This window comes from Nelusetta ayraudi, unplaced genomic scaffold, assembly GCF_046127955.1.
Source record: "Nelusetta ayraudi isolate G7.1 ecotype Tasmania unplaced genomic scaffold, CSIRO-AGI_Nayr_v1 ptg000021l, whole genome shotgun sequence".
NCBI lineage: Eukaryota > Metazoa > Chordata > Actinopteri > Tetraodontiformes > Monacanthidae > Nelusetta > Nelusetta ayraudi.
Genome location: NW_027466071.1, coordinates 1,566,758 through 1,583,664, shown reverse-complemented (window position 1 = coordinate 1,583,664; position 16,907 = coordinate 1,566,758). Strand labels below are relative to the sequence as shown.

Below are 16,907 nucleotides of genomic sequence, written 5' to 3'. Positions count from 1 at the left end.
ATAATGCATAATTCATAAGCAAAGCAAAGAAAGTGTATTTCCCCATATTGTTTGCACCCGGCAATTATAAATCATTCATTCATAAATTCATCTTCTATACCCGCTTATTCCTATTCAGGGCCACGGGGTCAGCTGGAGCCTATCCCAGCTGTCTTAGGGCGAAGGCAGGGTGACACCGTGGACAAGTCGCCAGTTCATCGAAGGGCTATAAATTATTATAAATTATTATAAATAGTGCCTTCTATCTCTGTATAAAGATATGCATATGTTTAATAGAAATATGTGCATTTCTCCATAAGGCACAATGGATAATAAAAATAGACCATACATTAAATTATTACATATAAAAGATTGGTAAAATACATATACGTATATACATATCATATTAAAATATAAAGAGACGGATAAAATATAAATAAACACTAGGGGTGTGAATCTTTCACTCACAAAACGATCCAATTCAAATCTCGATTCACAAGCTACGATCCGATTCAGGGATGATTCATAAAAAATAGTTAATAATTTGGTATGATTCGATCCGATTCGGTTCAGTGCGATTCAATACAAATGGACAATTTAACCCCAAGTGCTTATTTTTACTTTACCCATCTTTACCAATCCAGGGCTCCATCAACCGATGCACTCGGATCTCATACGTCACAGACCGATAACCGATTCAAATCGGTTTATCTTTACACCACTAATAAATACATGCATATAAATATATATTTCTATCAATCTTTTTTCTACTTTATCATTAGTCAGTTATTATTAAGGCTTAAGGTGACTTTAGGGGCAGTAGCTGTGATGCTCTCAGCGACTGAAGGGGCACACGCTGGTGCTGCATTGCAAGTCTGAGAGCGTCCACAGCTTTGACTGAATGTAACATTAATACAGTACATGGATACTGAGCAGACCTGAGGAGGATACAGTGTGTCTTCTTGGACATGGTCCTCAAAGTGCACTCTCTGGCGCAGCAAAGAGTCTGTCGACTTCCACAGCCTCCAAAGAGAATCATTTGCGCACCAGTCTGTCTTTATATAACTGGCCAATAACAACGCCGCTCGGCAGGCACAGTGAAAGAAAGAAGAAAGAACTTTAAAGCTCAAATGTTGCTCTGCGAGTAGAGGAAAATACATGGAGCATTTGAGCAACTGTGGGATGGGAGTATCATAATACTACACTGGGATTTCCTTCAGTGGAACTTGCTGAGCATTCATCGCTGTGGCGGTGTCATCTCTCAGCTTCTTGTTTGTCAACGCTGGGCAACATTTAGAGCTGAAAGTCAAATCCAATTATTAGTATTAGTTTTAACAGCAGTTCAGGATGTAGGCGGTCGGACAAACAGATTAATACTTACAAGCGTGATTTGAAAATCCATCCAAGCCCAAGCACAGCAAGGAGCAAGACAGCAACAAATGCAGATGCACTAACAGCAACAGCAACATCAACACCAACGATGATGTGCTTTGGTGGAGGTGTTACTTTTGAGAGAAAAAAAAAATATGACCGTTAATCTACCAAACACATTTCTTGTTTCAATAAAACAAGAGTCTGTTCACAAAATTGCATGAGGAAGAGCTTGTATCTCCTTTCACTATTCAGTGAAAGTAATTTCAGTAATTTCAGTGTAGGTATGAGCCGCCTCATTATAGTTAATGTCGTGATTCAGAAAAACATTGTCACACTATGCAAAGAAGGCGTAAGGTGACAGGGATCAACTTGTGGGATGAAAAAAAAATTGTAAAACAGCTCAAATCCTTAATAATTCAAGTTATAACATCACATATTTACTTTGTATTTGCATTCAGAGAAATGACATTGTTAATAAAGGAAGAATAAATAAACCCTTCCTGTCTTAAGTAATACCAAAAACCAAGCCAAAGACAGGAAGCAGACTAGATGATGCAACATCATCACACAATGTGTCATGAAAACTCAAATCACAGATTTTTGTCTGTAGATAAAGAGTAACTTTATCTAAAATTACAGTACCTGTCATGAAATTTATTACTATATGTGTATGCCTACCTCCAGGTGGTACCACAAGCTTCTCAGCACTCTCATCACAGGGGACTGTAAAAGAAGAATATTTATATTAAGCACACAATTAAAATGGGTTATTGTGAAGATGAGTATCATATCATCAGCTGTGAATGGCAAACGCTATGATGCAATAATGACAGCAATCTCTTTGGAATTTGATTCAGTCATGTCCTCTCGGGACAACCACTGCCTGGCCAGGCTCAGATTTTAAGCCGTCAGATTTGTTTTTAAAAACGTATTTACTTTAATCTCTAATTAAATAAGAAAGCCTTGGGGGGGAGCAGTCAGCAGCTGAGCCTCTGAATTTCATAGCATCTGTATTGGCCCAGTTTAAACAGCACCAGAGTGGGTTAACTAGAGGGTAATCGAGTTAATAAAAAATCAATCATCATTAACACAAGTCTAGGACAACACCAGCCAACATATTTTTTTTGTTCCCTTTAGAATGTCAGTTTTACCAATTGGTGTTGAAGGCTAAAGAAACTCACCTTTGCAGAGACCCTCTAGCTTTTCCCACTACATGGAGTAAATAAAGAAAGAAAGGATGACATTAGTAATTTTGATTTTGACATCCAACAATGTATTATATTATATATAATACATTATATAACCATTAGTAGCTAGCAGGTTTATTAGCATATTAGGAATTAGCAAGTAATTTGTCACCAGTTAAAATATCCATCTATCCATCTATCTATTTACCTTTGGCCCACAGCTCCCTACGTACAGGACCTCAACTAAGCAGTGTTGACTGACGAGGTGTGTGCCAGAAGACTCATCGATGAATGGATAATGTTCGTCCTGATTGGCAATGACACATTCCTAAAATCAACATACAAAGTGAAGGGGAATAGCGCATCAGTGCCAATAGGATCTTTAACAATGGTATTTGTTAAACATAATATTGTACAAAGATGTTACGTTGAAACATCTGTCAGGGAACTCTGGAAATTAGAATATGGTGCAGCAGTAAATCAAATGAAGATTAAACTTACAGTTTTGTTGCTCCAGGAGAATTCACAGCCTTTGTCTGTGGACTCGGGTATGCCTTCGATGTTGTATGTCCAACGGCCATCACTCTGGGTGACATTGCAAGTAAGCATCCGACTTGCTGCGACAGTCATGCAGCTGCCTGCGGACAAAGCACGACAAGAAACAGGTACATCACATGCCTGCGTTTGAATGACGACGTCATCTTGCTGAAATATGGTTCATTCCTTCATCCATCCATCCATTTTCAATCCCCGCTTCATCCTGCACCCAGGGTTGCGGGGGTCTACTGGAGCCTCTACCAGCTGTCATAGTGCAAAGGCAGGGTAACACCCTGGACAAGTCGCCAGTTCGAAATGTTTTACAGTTAAATTTGAATTATTTGTACACCCAGAAGTTTAGGATTTTACTTTTATGAACAAACAGGACACTTTAAAAAATTGACCTGAAGTCGTCTGGTGGCACAAGGAGCATCACTATCCTCAATTGTACTTGTTATTTTCATTTGCTTTATTTATTTAATTGATTTGTAAAAGCCATTCATCCTGCACTGCATTGATTGTTGGGTAAAAAATATGGTCAGTTAAAATATTTCAATGCAGTTTAAACATTAAAGTCCCTTACACACGGGGAGGAGATAAGCCCTGGCGCGATGACACCTGACTGAGGGCGCGTTTCCTGTTTGGCAAGTTCATTGAGGGGAAGAAAAAAAAAGGGGGGAGAAAAAAAAGGGGGGGGAGGGGCGCCGCCGACTGTGACGTACGAAAATGGGAAGCAAACGATTCTAATTATATCCCTGGCAAATCGCCATATTATTACTATCATTATTAATATTAATAATTGATAATAATATTGTTATTATCCGGTCTTCGTGCTACTCGATGGCACTTGACCAGATTTCGGGACTTCGCGCGCTGCAACTTCTCCGTGACTTCGAGCAGGCAGCGGGTATTGCGCAACAGCGCTACCCCGCAGGAAACTCCCCAGCGCGTCGGCCATGGACGTGTATCGTCCCGAAGGAGCGGCGACAATTCACGGTAGAGCTCACACCGTGTAAACGATGCCCGGCACGTGGCGTGTGTGAATGTGTTATCATTTCGCGTTACAACGCGTTAGCGTTTTTTGAAACGCTAGCGTCACAACTCGAACTGACTGCGAGTTTGAAGCACGGTATGACAGTTGATAGATGACAACGCGCTGTCTGATGACAACGGATCGCAGGGGATCAATACTTACAAACTGCCAGGATGGAAAGTACGCAGGTCATTGCGTCAGCTGGAAGAGTGGCGTGATGTGTGGAACTCTCGCTCCTTCCTCTTGTCTTTCCCGTGTGCTTCAGCAGACTGCTTGGATCGTAACACCCACCCCCTTTTCTCTTTCTCCTGCGACTGACGCGACAGTCACGACACAATGTAGGCAGGCACTTTTCTGGGGGCTGAGCGTTTTCAGCAAATCATATCGGTATGCAAATGATTTAGCAGAGCCGTGGAAAATCCCTCTTTCGTCAAGAGCAAAAACACTTAAGACAACTAAATGTTAAACTTTCTCTTGACCAGTCATAATAATCAGGTCCACATCTGGTTGCAGTTAGTGTCTATTAGATATTAATAGATACTAACTTAGAAAGTATTTATTAGACTATTATATTAACTGTGATTGAACCTCTAGATACCATGTAAACAGCTCTGTTCGTCACACACTAGGACCAAAAAAGGAAGATCTGAACCAGACGCTTTTAGAAGGGTTGGTACATTCAATTGACAAACCACACTCTACATTCATTTTGAAATGAAACATACGCCATGACGTTGTAATGTGATTAAAATTTCTGTAAATTAATTTATTTATTTTTACATACACAAATGCAATAAAAACAAAAGAAAGAAAGAAAAAACTTTGGGAAACACCCCGGGGGGAAAAAGGTAAACTATATAATTTAACATACAATGGTGGCAATAGAAAATGTTAGCCTCTTAAAGGTATGGTTTGTTTGCCTTTTAAAAACATGAATCACAGTGAAGCGAATGATAAAAGTTTCCAGAAGAAAATATCTGCAAGGTTCACGATATCTAAGAGTCAGAATGAGGATTGACCTGTGTTCTCGGTGGGAGTTTCAGTTTCCCAGTACAATTCTGGTAGTTCAATGTGATTCAACTCTATGACACAACAAAGTGGTATAACATTGAGGTTTGGGTGAGTAGAGGCACTGTATAAAAGTGTAAATAATGACTTGAATACTTACTGACATCAGTTTCCCTCAGATAAAATCTGCTTTTTTTAAAAAAAAAAAAAGAAAAAAGAAAAAAAAAGGCTGAATTCTGAGTGCAAAAATAGATTTTGCATTATAAGGAAAATAAGATTGTCATTTCGTTCTCATCTTCTATCCGCTTTTCAACACAAACACTCAAACCACCTGACACATGCATCCAGCCACTGCTGCCCAACACAAGTCTTAACCCTCAAAGCACAAAGCCAGAGACTTTGCTCTGCCGTAATACTGAGACTATAACCACCGTGGCTCCAGAATATGATGTTCCCCTCTGATCCAGGTTCAGTCCTCCATTACAAAAGTGACACAAACGTGAGAGCACCTTGTTGTTGACCTTGACTTTATGACATTCACTCACATCTTAAAAAAAAAGCCCAGTGCGTAAGATTTACTACCAGCCAATTGGAAGAGAGCAAATTGCAAACAATGTTTAACGGTAGCCCACGTCCCACTGCATCTCACACTTTTCCTATACCAGCTGTGATGCAAGACTAAAATTCACCAAACCTCAGCAGATCCAAGTTTAGACCTACTGTAGACGCCCAGTGGCGGTCACCTCCTTACAAGCGGACTTGCTTTTTATTGTAAACACAAATCATAACAAAACAGCTTTTAAATTTTAGGAAATCATCTAAAAAAATTGTTTTGTTTTTTTTTCTTTCCTAAATTCAAATCCTTTTGAATGTTACACTCTGGGCCTTTCTCACACAGCGCACAACAACATAGCACGAACACGACACAAACGTGGGGATGGGTGAACAGACGCAAAACACAGGAGCTAATACACATACTGGAACAAACAGTGAGTGACTGCATGTTGTAGAAAAGGGGATAGCAGAGTTTTTATTGCTTTGGCCTGTTTTGCGAGCAGCCTGCTCACGTTGTCCGTCTCCTGTCGAGCGACTGGGCCGCTGCGCAGGGAGGACTTGGCAGCAGACAGAAAGCGGGAAACGTCTCTTCGTCTTTTGATACTTCTCCACTTCCCAGTCTTGGTATTTCTTTCCCTGGATCTCCTTTGTGGGACAGGCCAACGTTAGAACCCACAAGTGTTTTTTTGTGCAGTGAAGTCTGTGTCCTCTTGGTCCCATTTGCCTGGGGACAGGCACTCTTCAGTGTTTAAGTCCTGAGGGTTCACCCCAATGTCCAGGACCTGGGGGTTAGTGCGAGACTCAGCGAGTCTGGAGGGACAGAGGCAAAGGAGAGACGCCGGTGAGGACATTTCAACGGGTGACAAATACACTGACACTTACATGAGATGCATGAACATGAGTTCTACACGGCCCTCGTGAAAAACGTCATGCTGGTGAATGTGGCAATGACACAATCCTTGTAATGAACTTGAAAATGGGGTCGCAACGAAGGTCAGTCGAACACAGAAAGTGTTAGATTTGCATGTGAGCACACAAGATTTATTTTGTGTGTGTCCAATGAGGCATCTCTCATCCCAGAGTCACTGGCTCGGAGCCAATCAGATGGATGTGAAACAAAAGCTGCGTTTCCATCACCCCTAGAAGTGTGCAAAACCTAAATATCGCAATAAAAAAAAAAAAAAAAAACTGGTCATGAAAACGCTGAAACTTCGAAAAAAAAGACTCTCAGACATGGCTAAAAGGTTTTGACGCTCTCTTGAGGTGTTTTTTTTTTTTTTTTTTTTTTTAGCCGTATCGATATAGAGGAATATCGCAAAGGTGGCATGGAAACACTTTTCGCATTTACACGTCAGTGGACGTGACATACGAGGTCATGTGACCAGTTCACTTGAAGTGAAAATGGCGGGTTTTGTTTGGACGGAGGAGGAGTCATAATATATATATATTTTTTACAAGTTATCAAAGACAGAAATATCGCGACCACTCTTGACAGCAAACAACATCGAAATGCAGATTTATCGCAAAATGTTTTCTACCTCCATCCTCCTCAAAGTGGGGTCTCGCGGGACGAGATTTGACGAGAATTACAGCGTACGCGCTTCACACCATTCAATGGAAACACCTGCAAGTCGCAATTGTACTTTGTCTAAACTTTAGAAACATCGCTTTCATTTTGCAAAAAAAACTGGAATGGATACGCAGCTACTGACTACTGACACAAAGAATGTGAGTGACAAAGATTAAACACTTCTGCACCCCTGGAGAAGCTCCACTGAGGTGATCAAACTGCTGTAATGACTCTCGGGATGCTTTTTCTTTTTTTTTTTTTGCAACTGAGTGCAGACAAATCTTCTGAATGGTAAAGGGCTTCCAGAAAAGAAAACAAATAAATAAATGGCGGACACTCAAACAGATGAGAAGGTTTGAAAGGTAGGTTGACTGGAGGAGAATGAGGTGGAAGTCAACAGATCCGGTGAATGACTTTGTTACCTGAGTAGGATTCAAAGCTATCCAGACTGCGGCTAGTGGGGGGTAGGGAGCGCAAAGGAAACATCACAAGTCAGGCAACATTAAGAAAAAAAAAAAAAAACTCCCAGCAATTCTCTACTAAACAGACGGAGACCTGAGGAAGCACTACAAGTTAGGTCGTGTTTGATATCAAAATAATAAATAACACTGTTTGTTGATCTTAAACTGCAATTAGGATGAAAAAGGAAGTGTGACTTCGCTCTATCACACACGGCAATCTTTTTGTCCCGCGCAATTGCAAGACATACAACTGACGCCAGATGGCAGCATTTTCCCACAGACGAACATTTCAACGCTGGGTTGTTATCGCTGCACGTCAAATGGAAGATGAATGAGGATGACTATATTATTATGCTATTGTAAAAACTATTATAGTAGCTCGAATGAGCCATTATTAGAACAAACGAGCCATTATTGGAAAAAATCAGAGAGTTTTTTTGATGGTGTTTTTTTTTTGGTGGAGACTTTTTCTTAAAAGGGTTGGCAGACTTTACTAATTTTAAGTAATCCCCCCCCTAAATAAACTTTCTGCACCACACATCAGCCAGGAGTTACACTGAAAACAACAATGAATCTTTTTCCAGTCATAAATATTGATCATCCCATGTGGAAAAATGCACTTTAACTTAGTCATCATGCCCCGCAACTCCCTTCATTCCATACACATTGTTGTCATTATTATTATTATTTACAGATGAATCTCAGCTTAGGATGGTAGCAACCGGCATTATTCACACTGCTGGACACGACATTAGGGAGCAATTACATTGTGTGCGGACAAATAATGGGCTGATAACGGAGCTAAAAATGGCCTCTTAGCTCTTGATTACAGCAGCGAGATGCGTTTGCCCCTCCGCTAAATGAGTAATGAGCTCGACGCAGATCCGAGTGGAGGTAATGAAAAGCAGAGCCGGAAGAAAAGGAACACACTCCCTGGGTGTTGAGAGGCCGTCTGAGGCAAACAGATGTAAACAGGAGGACGCCTCAGCTTATCAGCGCGTGCCGCTGATACACACCTAATTAAAACATTCATCACTGAGGACCCCCCCTGCTACACTCTGATTGCTTTGTCCACTGTCCCCATGGAGTTCATTGGATTCCAATCAGCGCAGCTACTCAACTTTCCTGTCACTCTGCAAGCAACGATTATCAGATTTGATCTTCTTTTTTCTTTTTTTTTTTTGCTTCAGATGAAGATGTTTTATAACCATTTAAGGTCCAGTGTGTAAAATTTGGCTTGTGATTTTATATATTTTTTAAACCAATGAAGAAGAAGGTGGACGAGGTATCCAGGTTTGGGTGTGCAGGCCACCGTAGCTCACTGGCAAGTTCGGGAGAAGTAAGGTGGGTGAAAGACACTGCAATCTAGAATGTAACCACTTGATGTCGCTGTTCTTCAAAAAGCCCTTCAAATTCCCATCGCTGCAAAGGGCGATCGCCACCTGGTGAGCCGCTTTACTGTGCAGTTTTTTGAGTGCGTTCTTGAGAGACCAGTCGGGAGGAAAATGACAAACACATCGTCCCCCAAGAATAACCTCAAATTCACCTCTTGTTCTCCTTTTACTGTCTAAAAGTCACTCATCTTTGATACAGTTGCCTAGTTCCTCTATTTATTTATTTTTTAAGCATCAGCGAGAATCATATTTGCGTCATGCTGATCTATTTGGGGAGTTTTTAAGAGTAGACTATAGCAGTCAATTCCTCTTTCTTCACAAGAAAATCTGACTGGTTGGGGATGCAATTGCAATTTCAAGTCAAATAATACAAAAAAAAAAAAAACTCTTTCTTATAGGACGGCAAGATGGATGAGCACCAATTATCCAAGATCCCCAGCTGAATAAGAGCGACCCAGCTGCCGTGCGAGGTTACCTCAAAAGGCAGTCGCCTTGACTTTCTGCACCCTCACTAAAACAGTAAGAAAGCCTGCGATAATGGTAAACTGAGCCCACTAAAGCAGCGTGACTCGGTGGGTGTCGGCTGCTCCCAGACCTGTAAATGGAGTGCAGGGAGTGAGCAGAGCCCAGAGGCAGGCAGCGTTTATTTTAAAGAAACCACAGGTACTCATTTCCAAACCCGCAGCTTGTGTGGATGTTTAACAGAGGCTGTTTGTTAGGAGGGAGAGGGAGTGGGGGGGGGGGGGGGGGGGGATCAAAAATCTCCAGTGGTTCTCACCTTGAGAAAGCCTCGTCTAGACCGTCCTCCATCTCCTGCCAGACACAACAACGTGCACACATGGGTTAATGACAAAAATGTGCGGTTTCTCGGACAACAAAAGTGACAAGTGCTGCTTCACAAGAGTCAGAAAAACACAGAGGCCGCCTCAGCTCCACGCCCTCTTCAGCTATGCGACCGTCTGACGTGATTACCACTACTGCGCTCTTCAATGGGCGATTGTCCTGACTTAACAATGCAGCAATTTAAATATATACTACGCCAACGTTTCTCTCCGGGCCTCCTCCTTGTCTCCGGATCTTATCAAGGCCAAGCAGAGCTGAAACTCTGCGGCCAGCCCCCTCTGCCTCTCGCCTTACCCATACAGTATTGTTGTTCTCCGTCGAGCGATTGTGGACCATGAACGGATCCGTTTCGGACTGCAGTTTTCCTGAGTGGACCAGTGCCGTGTTGGCTCCCCCTGCCAAATCCAGAAGGTTTCCTGTGGCGACTTCTACGAGACAGAGATAAATTGCATTTACAGGAGGAAGGACACTCCTTCAAAGACTCAGGTGTACAGATGCTGGACAGAGGAGACAGATGAGTTTGAGAGAGGAGTGAAAGAAGACATTCATGTTCACGCAGCCTTGAGGACTCTCGCCAGAAGAATCGACCACTCTTCACACCTTTCCTCAAGGGAGCCTGACCACTCACATGATGGCAGGGCAGCAGGAGGAGGCACACTGAGTGGGCCGTCAGATTAACAACGCTCACGAGGTTCACTCTGCTGGCAGAATCAACACCATAATAGGAGGTACCTCAGCCCCTACCTAGCCCCACCCACACCTCCTGCTGGTTAAATACCTGGGACTCCAACCACTTTCAGAACTGAGGAAGATCACAAGCACAAGTCCAGTTGCCCTCATTCAACCCTTCTACCGACAGAAATAAAGAAATGTTCAAACAAAAACAAACAACAACAACACAGAAATGCACATGTGAGTGAATAAATCTGCGTGCGACTCTACAAATTTACACGTAATTCACATTTGCAAGCAATGCGAGAGTAGAACTGAGCGCGGGCACCGCATGCATCGGCTGTTCCTCTCGGGCCTCTGGTGTCTTTGGTGGACGCGGCCATCTGCGGAGTGCCACGCTGTGATGAGTGAGCGTGGTGTGACCTCCTGGCACGGCACGTTTTTACACCGTGACACCCCCTGATCTGCGATTGGCCCCGGATCCTAATGGCTTTGCCCGATGATTAATGTGCGTCAATGTCAAGTGCCCGCACTCATCTGCGGCGTCCGCAGGGAACAGTGAAAACTCATCGACTCCATCTCATTTACACACTGTGACAAAACGTGACTGGGCTACGCGCTACACTCTGTGCTGGGTTTCCACCTCCTCTCTGGCTTTGTCCTCGCGCCACAGCTCCGTCTCAGAGGCATTCCGAGTATTCGGCTGTTATTAGAAGTAGGCGGTGGGGTGGGAGCAGGCCTGTCATTCGCAGGGAGATGGTGGTGATGGGGCACGAGGGGGTCAGGTTCATCATTTTCATTCACAGAATTTTGTTGAAGTTGGAGCAGCAAATTCCCTGAACTGGGCCTGCAGGTATCGATCAATAAAATTAAAAGAAAACTTTCAAAAATAATTGTTAATTTCTTTGTATTTTGTTCAGTTTTGGAGAAAGAAAAAAAATACTGTGAGTGGCAAAAATTGACTGTATAATGTTTTAAAGCAAACACTGTATTTTAATGCCATCTCTTAATAAAGAATGCTGTAAAAAGAAATTCAAAGAAAACAAGCGTGAGTATGGCTACTTGCGACAATGTGTTGTTTTTTTTTGTGAGTAAATCAATTGTATTTTCACTAAAGCAATGCAGGATCTTTATCTGCTCCATAAACCTGTGAGGCTTTTAAAACATTAACGCAGGCCTATCGACAGCTCCAGTACTTGTGGGGTTAAACAGCAGTTTGATCAATAAATAACATAACCTTCTGTTCGCAGCCCTTTGAGGATGAAGAGACAGCAAAGGACGATCGCTGAAAGAAAAAAAGAAAAAAGAAAGAAAAAAACAGTCCTGCAGCTATCAGATGGCAACACAGGAAGAGGTGGCCGTTGTGTTTTGCAAGGGCTTGCGAGAGGCCTGGCGCCAGGGGAGGTGGAGAGGCTCTCATGTCTCGTGAATGGAGCTGACTCATCTCTGACGGCACCGCGGATCCTGAAGGAACGTCTGACTCAGTGGCAGACAGCTCCGGCGAGTGAAGGGTATATACTTGTAAACTGCTGACAGGTCAAATGTTACCGCTACAGGGGTGGCCTTGGGGTTGATAGTGTTGTAGTACTAGAGCTTAGTATTGGTATCCAGACCACCTTTTAAGGGCCTCAGTCTCATCTCGGACTCATTTGTACTGGGTCTTGTCTCTGTCTGAATGTTTTGATCAAGACCAGTCAAGACTCAGCAACACTGTAATGACACGATAATAACGGAAAAGAATCCAGCTGCTGCCATTTTACACCAGAATGACACCCTGCCCCCTTATTCCTAGTTCATTTATTTTTTTTATTTTAAGAAGCAGAGTTGTTTTTTTTGAAAATGGTTCAGAATAGTTGGCAAAGCAGAAAAATGTGAAAGAAAATTATTAGACGCTCCGTTGCTGAAAAAAGATGTTGCTGTTCCATTTAGTAGCAAACTTGAATTTAAAAAAGACACTGGTCATTTTTATCTGTTTTGTTGTTATTTTTCTTTTAAGTATGAAGTCTTGGCCTTGTCTTGGTCTTATCTCAATCTGCATACTCTCTACTGTTATACTGTCTTTGTCGCAGTTGTTGCGGTCTTGACTACAACACTATGGGTTGATCAGCGCCGAAACGCCTGATGCAAAGACTGTAGGGGGGACTTTGCACTAAGGCTCCTTTTCAGATCAATTTACTGGATGGAGGCTGTCATCTCACCACAGCCAGATATCCGATCAGATGTCCCAGAGAGATAATCTGGGCGCTAAAAAAAAAAAAACACATGCCAAACCTCTCCCATCGCCAGGATTTGCTTCCAAGTCCTACTTTACGGACTCCTTTCGTTCGTTCAGAAACCTGCGCCGGCCGGCCGGCCGGCCAGGACGGCACACTTTCAGGGCCAGAGGACGGTTTATTCTCAGATCCGATTTAGCGAGAGATTTCCCCTCTGGCTCGGAGCCACTTGGCCTGGCAGAGGGGGGGGGGGGAGCTCTGCACAAAGCAGATGTTTTCAGAGGTTTTGCCTGGGAAAAAAGTGGCTCCTTTTGCAGGTTTGTATGAAAAAAAGGCATGTACAAGAATATGGCGGCACAGCCGGAGCTCGCAGATTATTTACTGGCTTAAGATGTTTTATATGTACTTGTTTCTATCCTACCGAGTGACTTGAATGACGCGCTGCTTGCAACGGGGGCACACCATTTTATTTGTTGTACTGTTGCAAGTTATGACAAATGAAAACCCTTTGACCCTGTGACCTTTAAAACCAGGGGAATTTCCTCCTCTCCCTCCCGTCTCTCACTTCCCTTTCCTCCACCACATGGGCAGCACAACTGCTACTATTTTATTTAAAAAAAATATATATTTTTTTTAATTCTCCTCATCAGTGGAGCTGAATTACAGTAGAAAGCACTCAGGTCAAATTAAAGGGGTTACTCCGTCTGCCTGGATACTGACATCGAGCAGGGGTGACTGGTGCCACAGCATACTAAAAATAATAAGAATGATAAGAATGATAACGATTAAACAGCACATTTTTATTCCCTACTTGAAAAGAAGTGAGTGGCCTTGAACTTGAAGAAAAATAACTGCTTCTCAAGATGCCCACACACAGGGCGTGCGCAAGAAAACCAGGGAAGTCCATATATGGCCACTGTGCCACAGGCAATAAGGAAAGCACTGACTGTGATCTCTATGCTGAGCTAATAATGCCTTATGGTTGCCTGATTTGCTACACGGTAACAATGCTGAACCCTGCCTCTATAGTTCCAGTAAACAATGGGGTCACTCGGACATGCAAGCCTGTGATCGCACATGATCGCCTCAAAATGTCATCCCATGTTTACTGAGAAAGACTAACCTAGAAATTGGACCCTGGGGCTACGCAATGATGATGATAATGATGATGATGATGATGATGGGCGACGTGACTCACCTCCTCCTTTAAGGCTGCCCAGGCTGGCCGAGCTGTCCGACTGAGAGCTGCTGGCCCCCTCGCCGTCTGAACCCGACTTCACTCGTTTCTCTTTCTCTGCGGAAGCAGAGGCCAGACGGCCGGGGGTGGGGGTGGGGTTGGGGTGGGAGTAGGGTTTGTGGGAAAAATAAAGGAAACTGGTGAACCAAAGCTAAAAAGGTCTGCACCTTCCTGGCCGTCTCGTGCGTTCGTCAGCCAAGTGTGAAACGTGGGTAAACAAATGAGCAGCGCTGGAGCCAGCGGCTGGCTGGAGCGGATGGAGGGCCGCTGCTCTTCAAAGTAGCTTCTGTTCTACACACTAAGGCAGGGGTCACCAACGTGGTGCCCGCGGGCAGGTGGGAGGTACCACCGCACTTTGTGACATCACAAAGGGGTTGATTTGGTGAGCTGAACGTGTGCTCAAGATAGATTTTTTCTTTTTGGATGGACTTCGCTCATTTCATCCACAATTGGGAGACGCCCACCATTGTTGGAAAAAATTGGCAAAGTGCATTTTGTTATATATGGGTCCTTTAATTCCAACAAGTAGATTATGTGCGTCTTTCTCACCTGAGAGAAGGAAAATTTTCTCAGAATCACGTCTGAGGACTGAACAGTAGGGAAGACAGTTTTACACACACACACACACACACACACACACACACACACACACACACACACACACACACACACACACACACACACACACACACACACACACACACACACACACACACACACACAGCAGAGAATCTCCTCAACCTTGACTTGAGAAAGCTGAAAGAAAACACTTTTCTAACACGTCATACGATGTTCCGACTCCCTCAATACCCTTCATGTAACGGCTGCGCTCCTGTGATGTCCCTGCCATGCAGTCCTCACACCCTCAGCCGTTACGTAAGGACCTTCATCTGAAAAGCGCCACACTGTGACGCGATTGGCTCGCGCAGCGCTGCGTCGTGTCGAACATAAAAATAGGCTGTACATGCACTCAAAGGACGCACGCTAATTGCAATACATTATTTATCTCAAATGTCGCTGAAGTTTGATCAAAGTTGGATCCTGGTTAAGAGAGACTTCGGACTTGACGCTGTGTGATCCACTTCTAGAGATCCAGTGCGTAATATTTGGCTTAATTTATGATTTTCATATTGGTAAAAGCTTAATACACTGGCCATAAATATATTAATAAAAGTGTATAATTGCAGCACAATAAAAGCCATTTGGCTTTCCTACCCTTAGAACGGTTCTCATATTCTGTACATGTAAGAATGTAGTACATAGAGTAACAAGGGTCTTGGCATCTAGCACCGCCATATTTCTAAGGAAGCCTGTGAGGACAATCCAGCTGCCTGACAGCGCATTTAATAATTAGGGCGACTCCCCGCTTCTTCAAATAAACCAACAAAGAAGAAGGTGGACGAGGTATCCAGGTTAGTGTGCGCAGGCCACCGTAACTCACTGGCAAGCTCAGGCGGGGGAGGGAAAGTGAAAGACGCTGCAATCTAAAAACGGGACCACTTGATGTCGCAATTTCTTCTTCAAAATCTCAAAATATTACAAACTTGGTCTGCTGATTGTAGCTTTAAGCAACATTTCCTGTCACAAATAAAACCCTTCAGCAGATTCACACAGGAAACTGATGGTTGGTTTCAAGTTGATGAGATGTCGCTCTTTGCTTCTATAGGCGACACGTTAGTGGCTCATCTCATGACATCAATCGGCCGCTTTTGTTTCGCCGTCACCACAGTCGTGCTCTGCCTCTGCAAACACGCCGTTTCCCATGAGTCCAGGTTACTTGGTGAGAGGCTGTTGGACAAAATCTCCCCCCGGGCAACAGCTTTTTTTTCCCATCTCCCTTGGCCTTTATTGCTGTGTTGTTTATACCCTGACCTGACAATCAAGCAGATCTCTTGACGCGGGACGTGGAAGCAGCCTTAAACGCATGTCGATTTGAAGCCGGCTCACATATCAGCGGTGAATATTTGATGAATACAAATAGGAACTGGGGTGAGTAGCGAAATGTGGGTCAGGAACATGCGGTGGGCCGCCGAGAACCTCTGCGGGTGGCGCAGTCGAGCGCTTGTCAGAAACAGAAACAGCTCGAGCAGACGTGTTGCTGATACACGCTCTTCCTGCCCTGGTCCCCCCCGGGTCTTGTAAGCTTTAATGAAACAGCCTCATAAGAATTTCCTCCCCTCCCTCCCTTCTCTCACTTCCTTCTCCTCCGCCACAGGAGAGCACAACTGCTATTATTTTATTTAAAAAGACAACTTTTTTTTTCCCCCTGCAACCCTCTCCGACTAGATGAATTCTCTTCATCAGTGGAGCCGCATTACAGTAGAAAGCACTCAGGTCAAATTAAAGGGGTTACTTTGTCTGTCTGGATATTGACGGAGGTGATTGGTGCCACAGCATACGAATAATAATAATAATAATGATAAAGATAAAAGCAGCACATTTTTGTTTCCCTACTTAAAAATGAGTGAGTGGCCTTGAACTTGAAGAAAAATAATTGCTCCTCAAAATGCCCACACACACACACACACACACACACACACACACACACACACACACACACACACACACACACACACACACACACACACACACACACACACACACACACACACACACACACACACACACAAAGGAGGAAAGCATTCCTGAACGGTGGAGGAGAAGTCGAGGACGAGGTGTGCAGGGGGAGACGTGGGCTAAATAAACGAGGCTGCTGCTGGAATTCTCATGCGGTGCAACGCATCTCCAAAGGAGCGAGAAAATAAGCACGCCTTTCGCCCGAGACGGGATCAATGGCACCGACATTGGATCTGTCGGGGGGGGGGGGGGGGCTGAGTTCCCACC

General features: G+C 43.7%; 1 protein-coding gene across 3 annotated transcripts in view; it reads right to left on the bottom strand.

Annotated features, from left to right (window-relative positions):
- Positions 1-5,323: 5,323 nt before the first annotated feature.
- ldlrap1b (low density lipoprotein receptor adaptor protein 1b) overlaps positions 5,324-16,907 on the bottom strand; it is a 35,177-nt gene continuing 23,593 nt past the window's right edge. Inside the window, exons 6-9 of one of the 3 annotated variants that reach the window (XM_076027583.1) lie at positions 14,025-14,120; positions 10,242-10,369; positions 9,877-9,911; positions 5,324-6,483 (exon numbers count right to left, since the gene is read on the bottom strand). In XM_076027583.1, the coding sequence (XP_075883698.1) occupies positions 6,339-6,483; positions 9,877-9,911; positions 10,242-10,369; positions 14,025-14,120 (404 nt within the window). In that variant the 3' untranslated portion in view covers positions 5,324-6,338. Of the gene's footprint in view, positions 6,484-9,876; positions 9,912-10,235; positions 10,370-14,024; positions 14,121-16,907 lie in introns of all 3 variants that reach the window. The other 2 variants (XM_076027582.1, XM_076027584.1) reach the window with 2 other exon arrangements.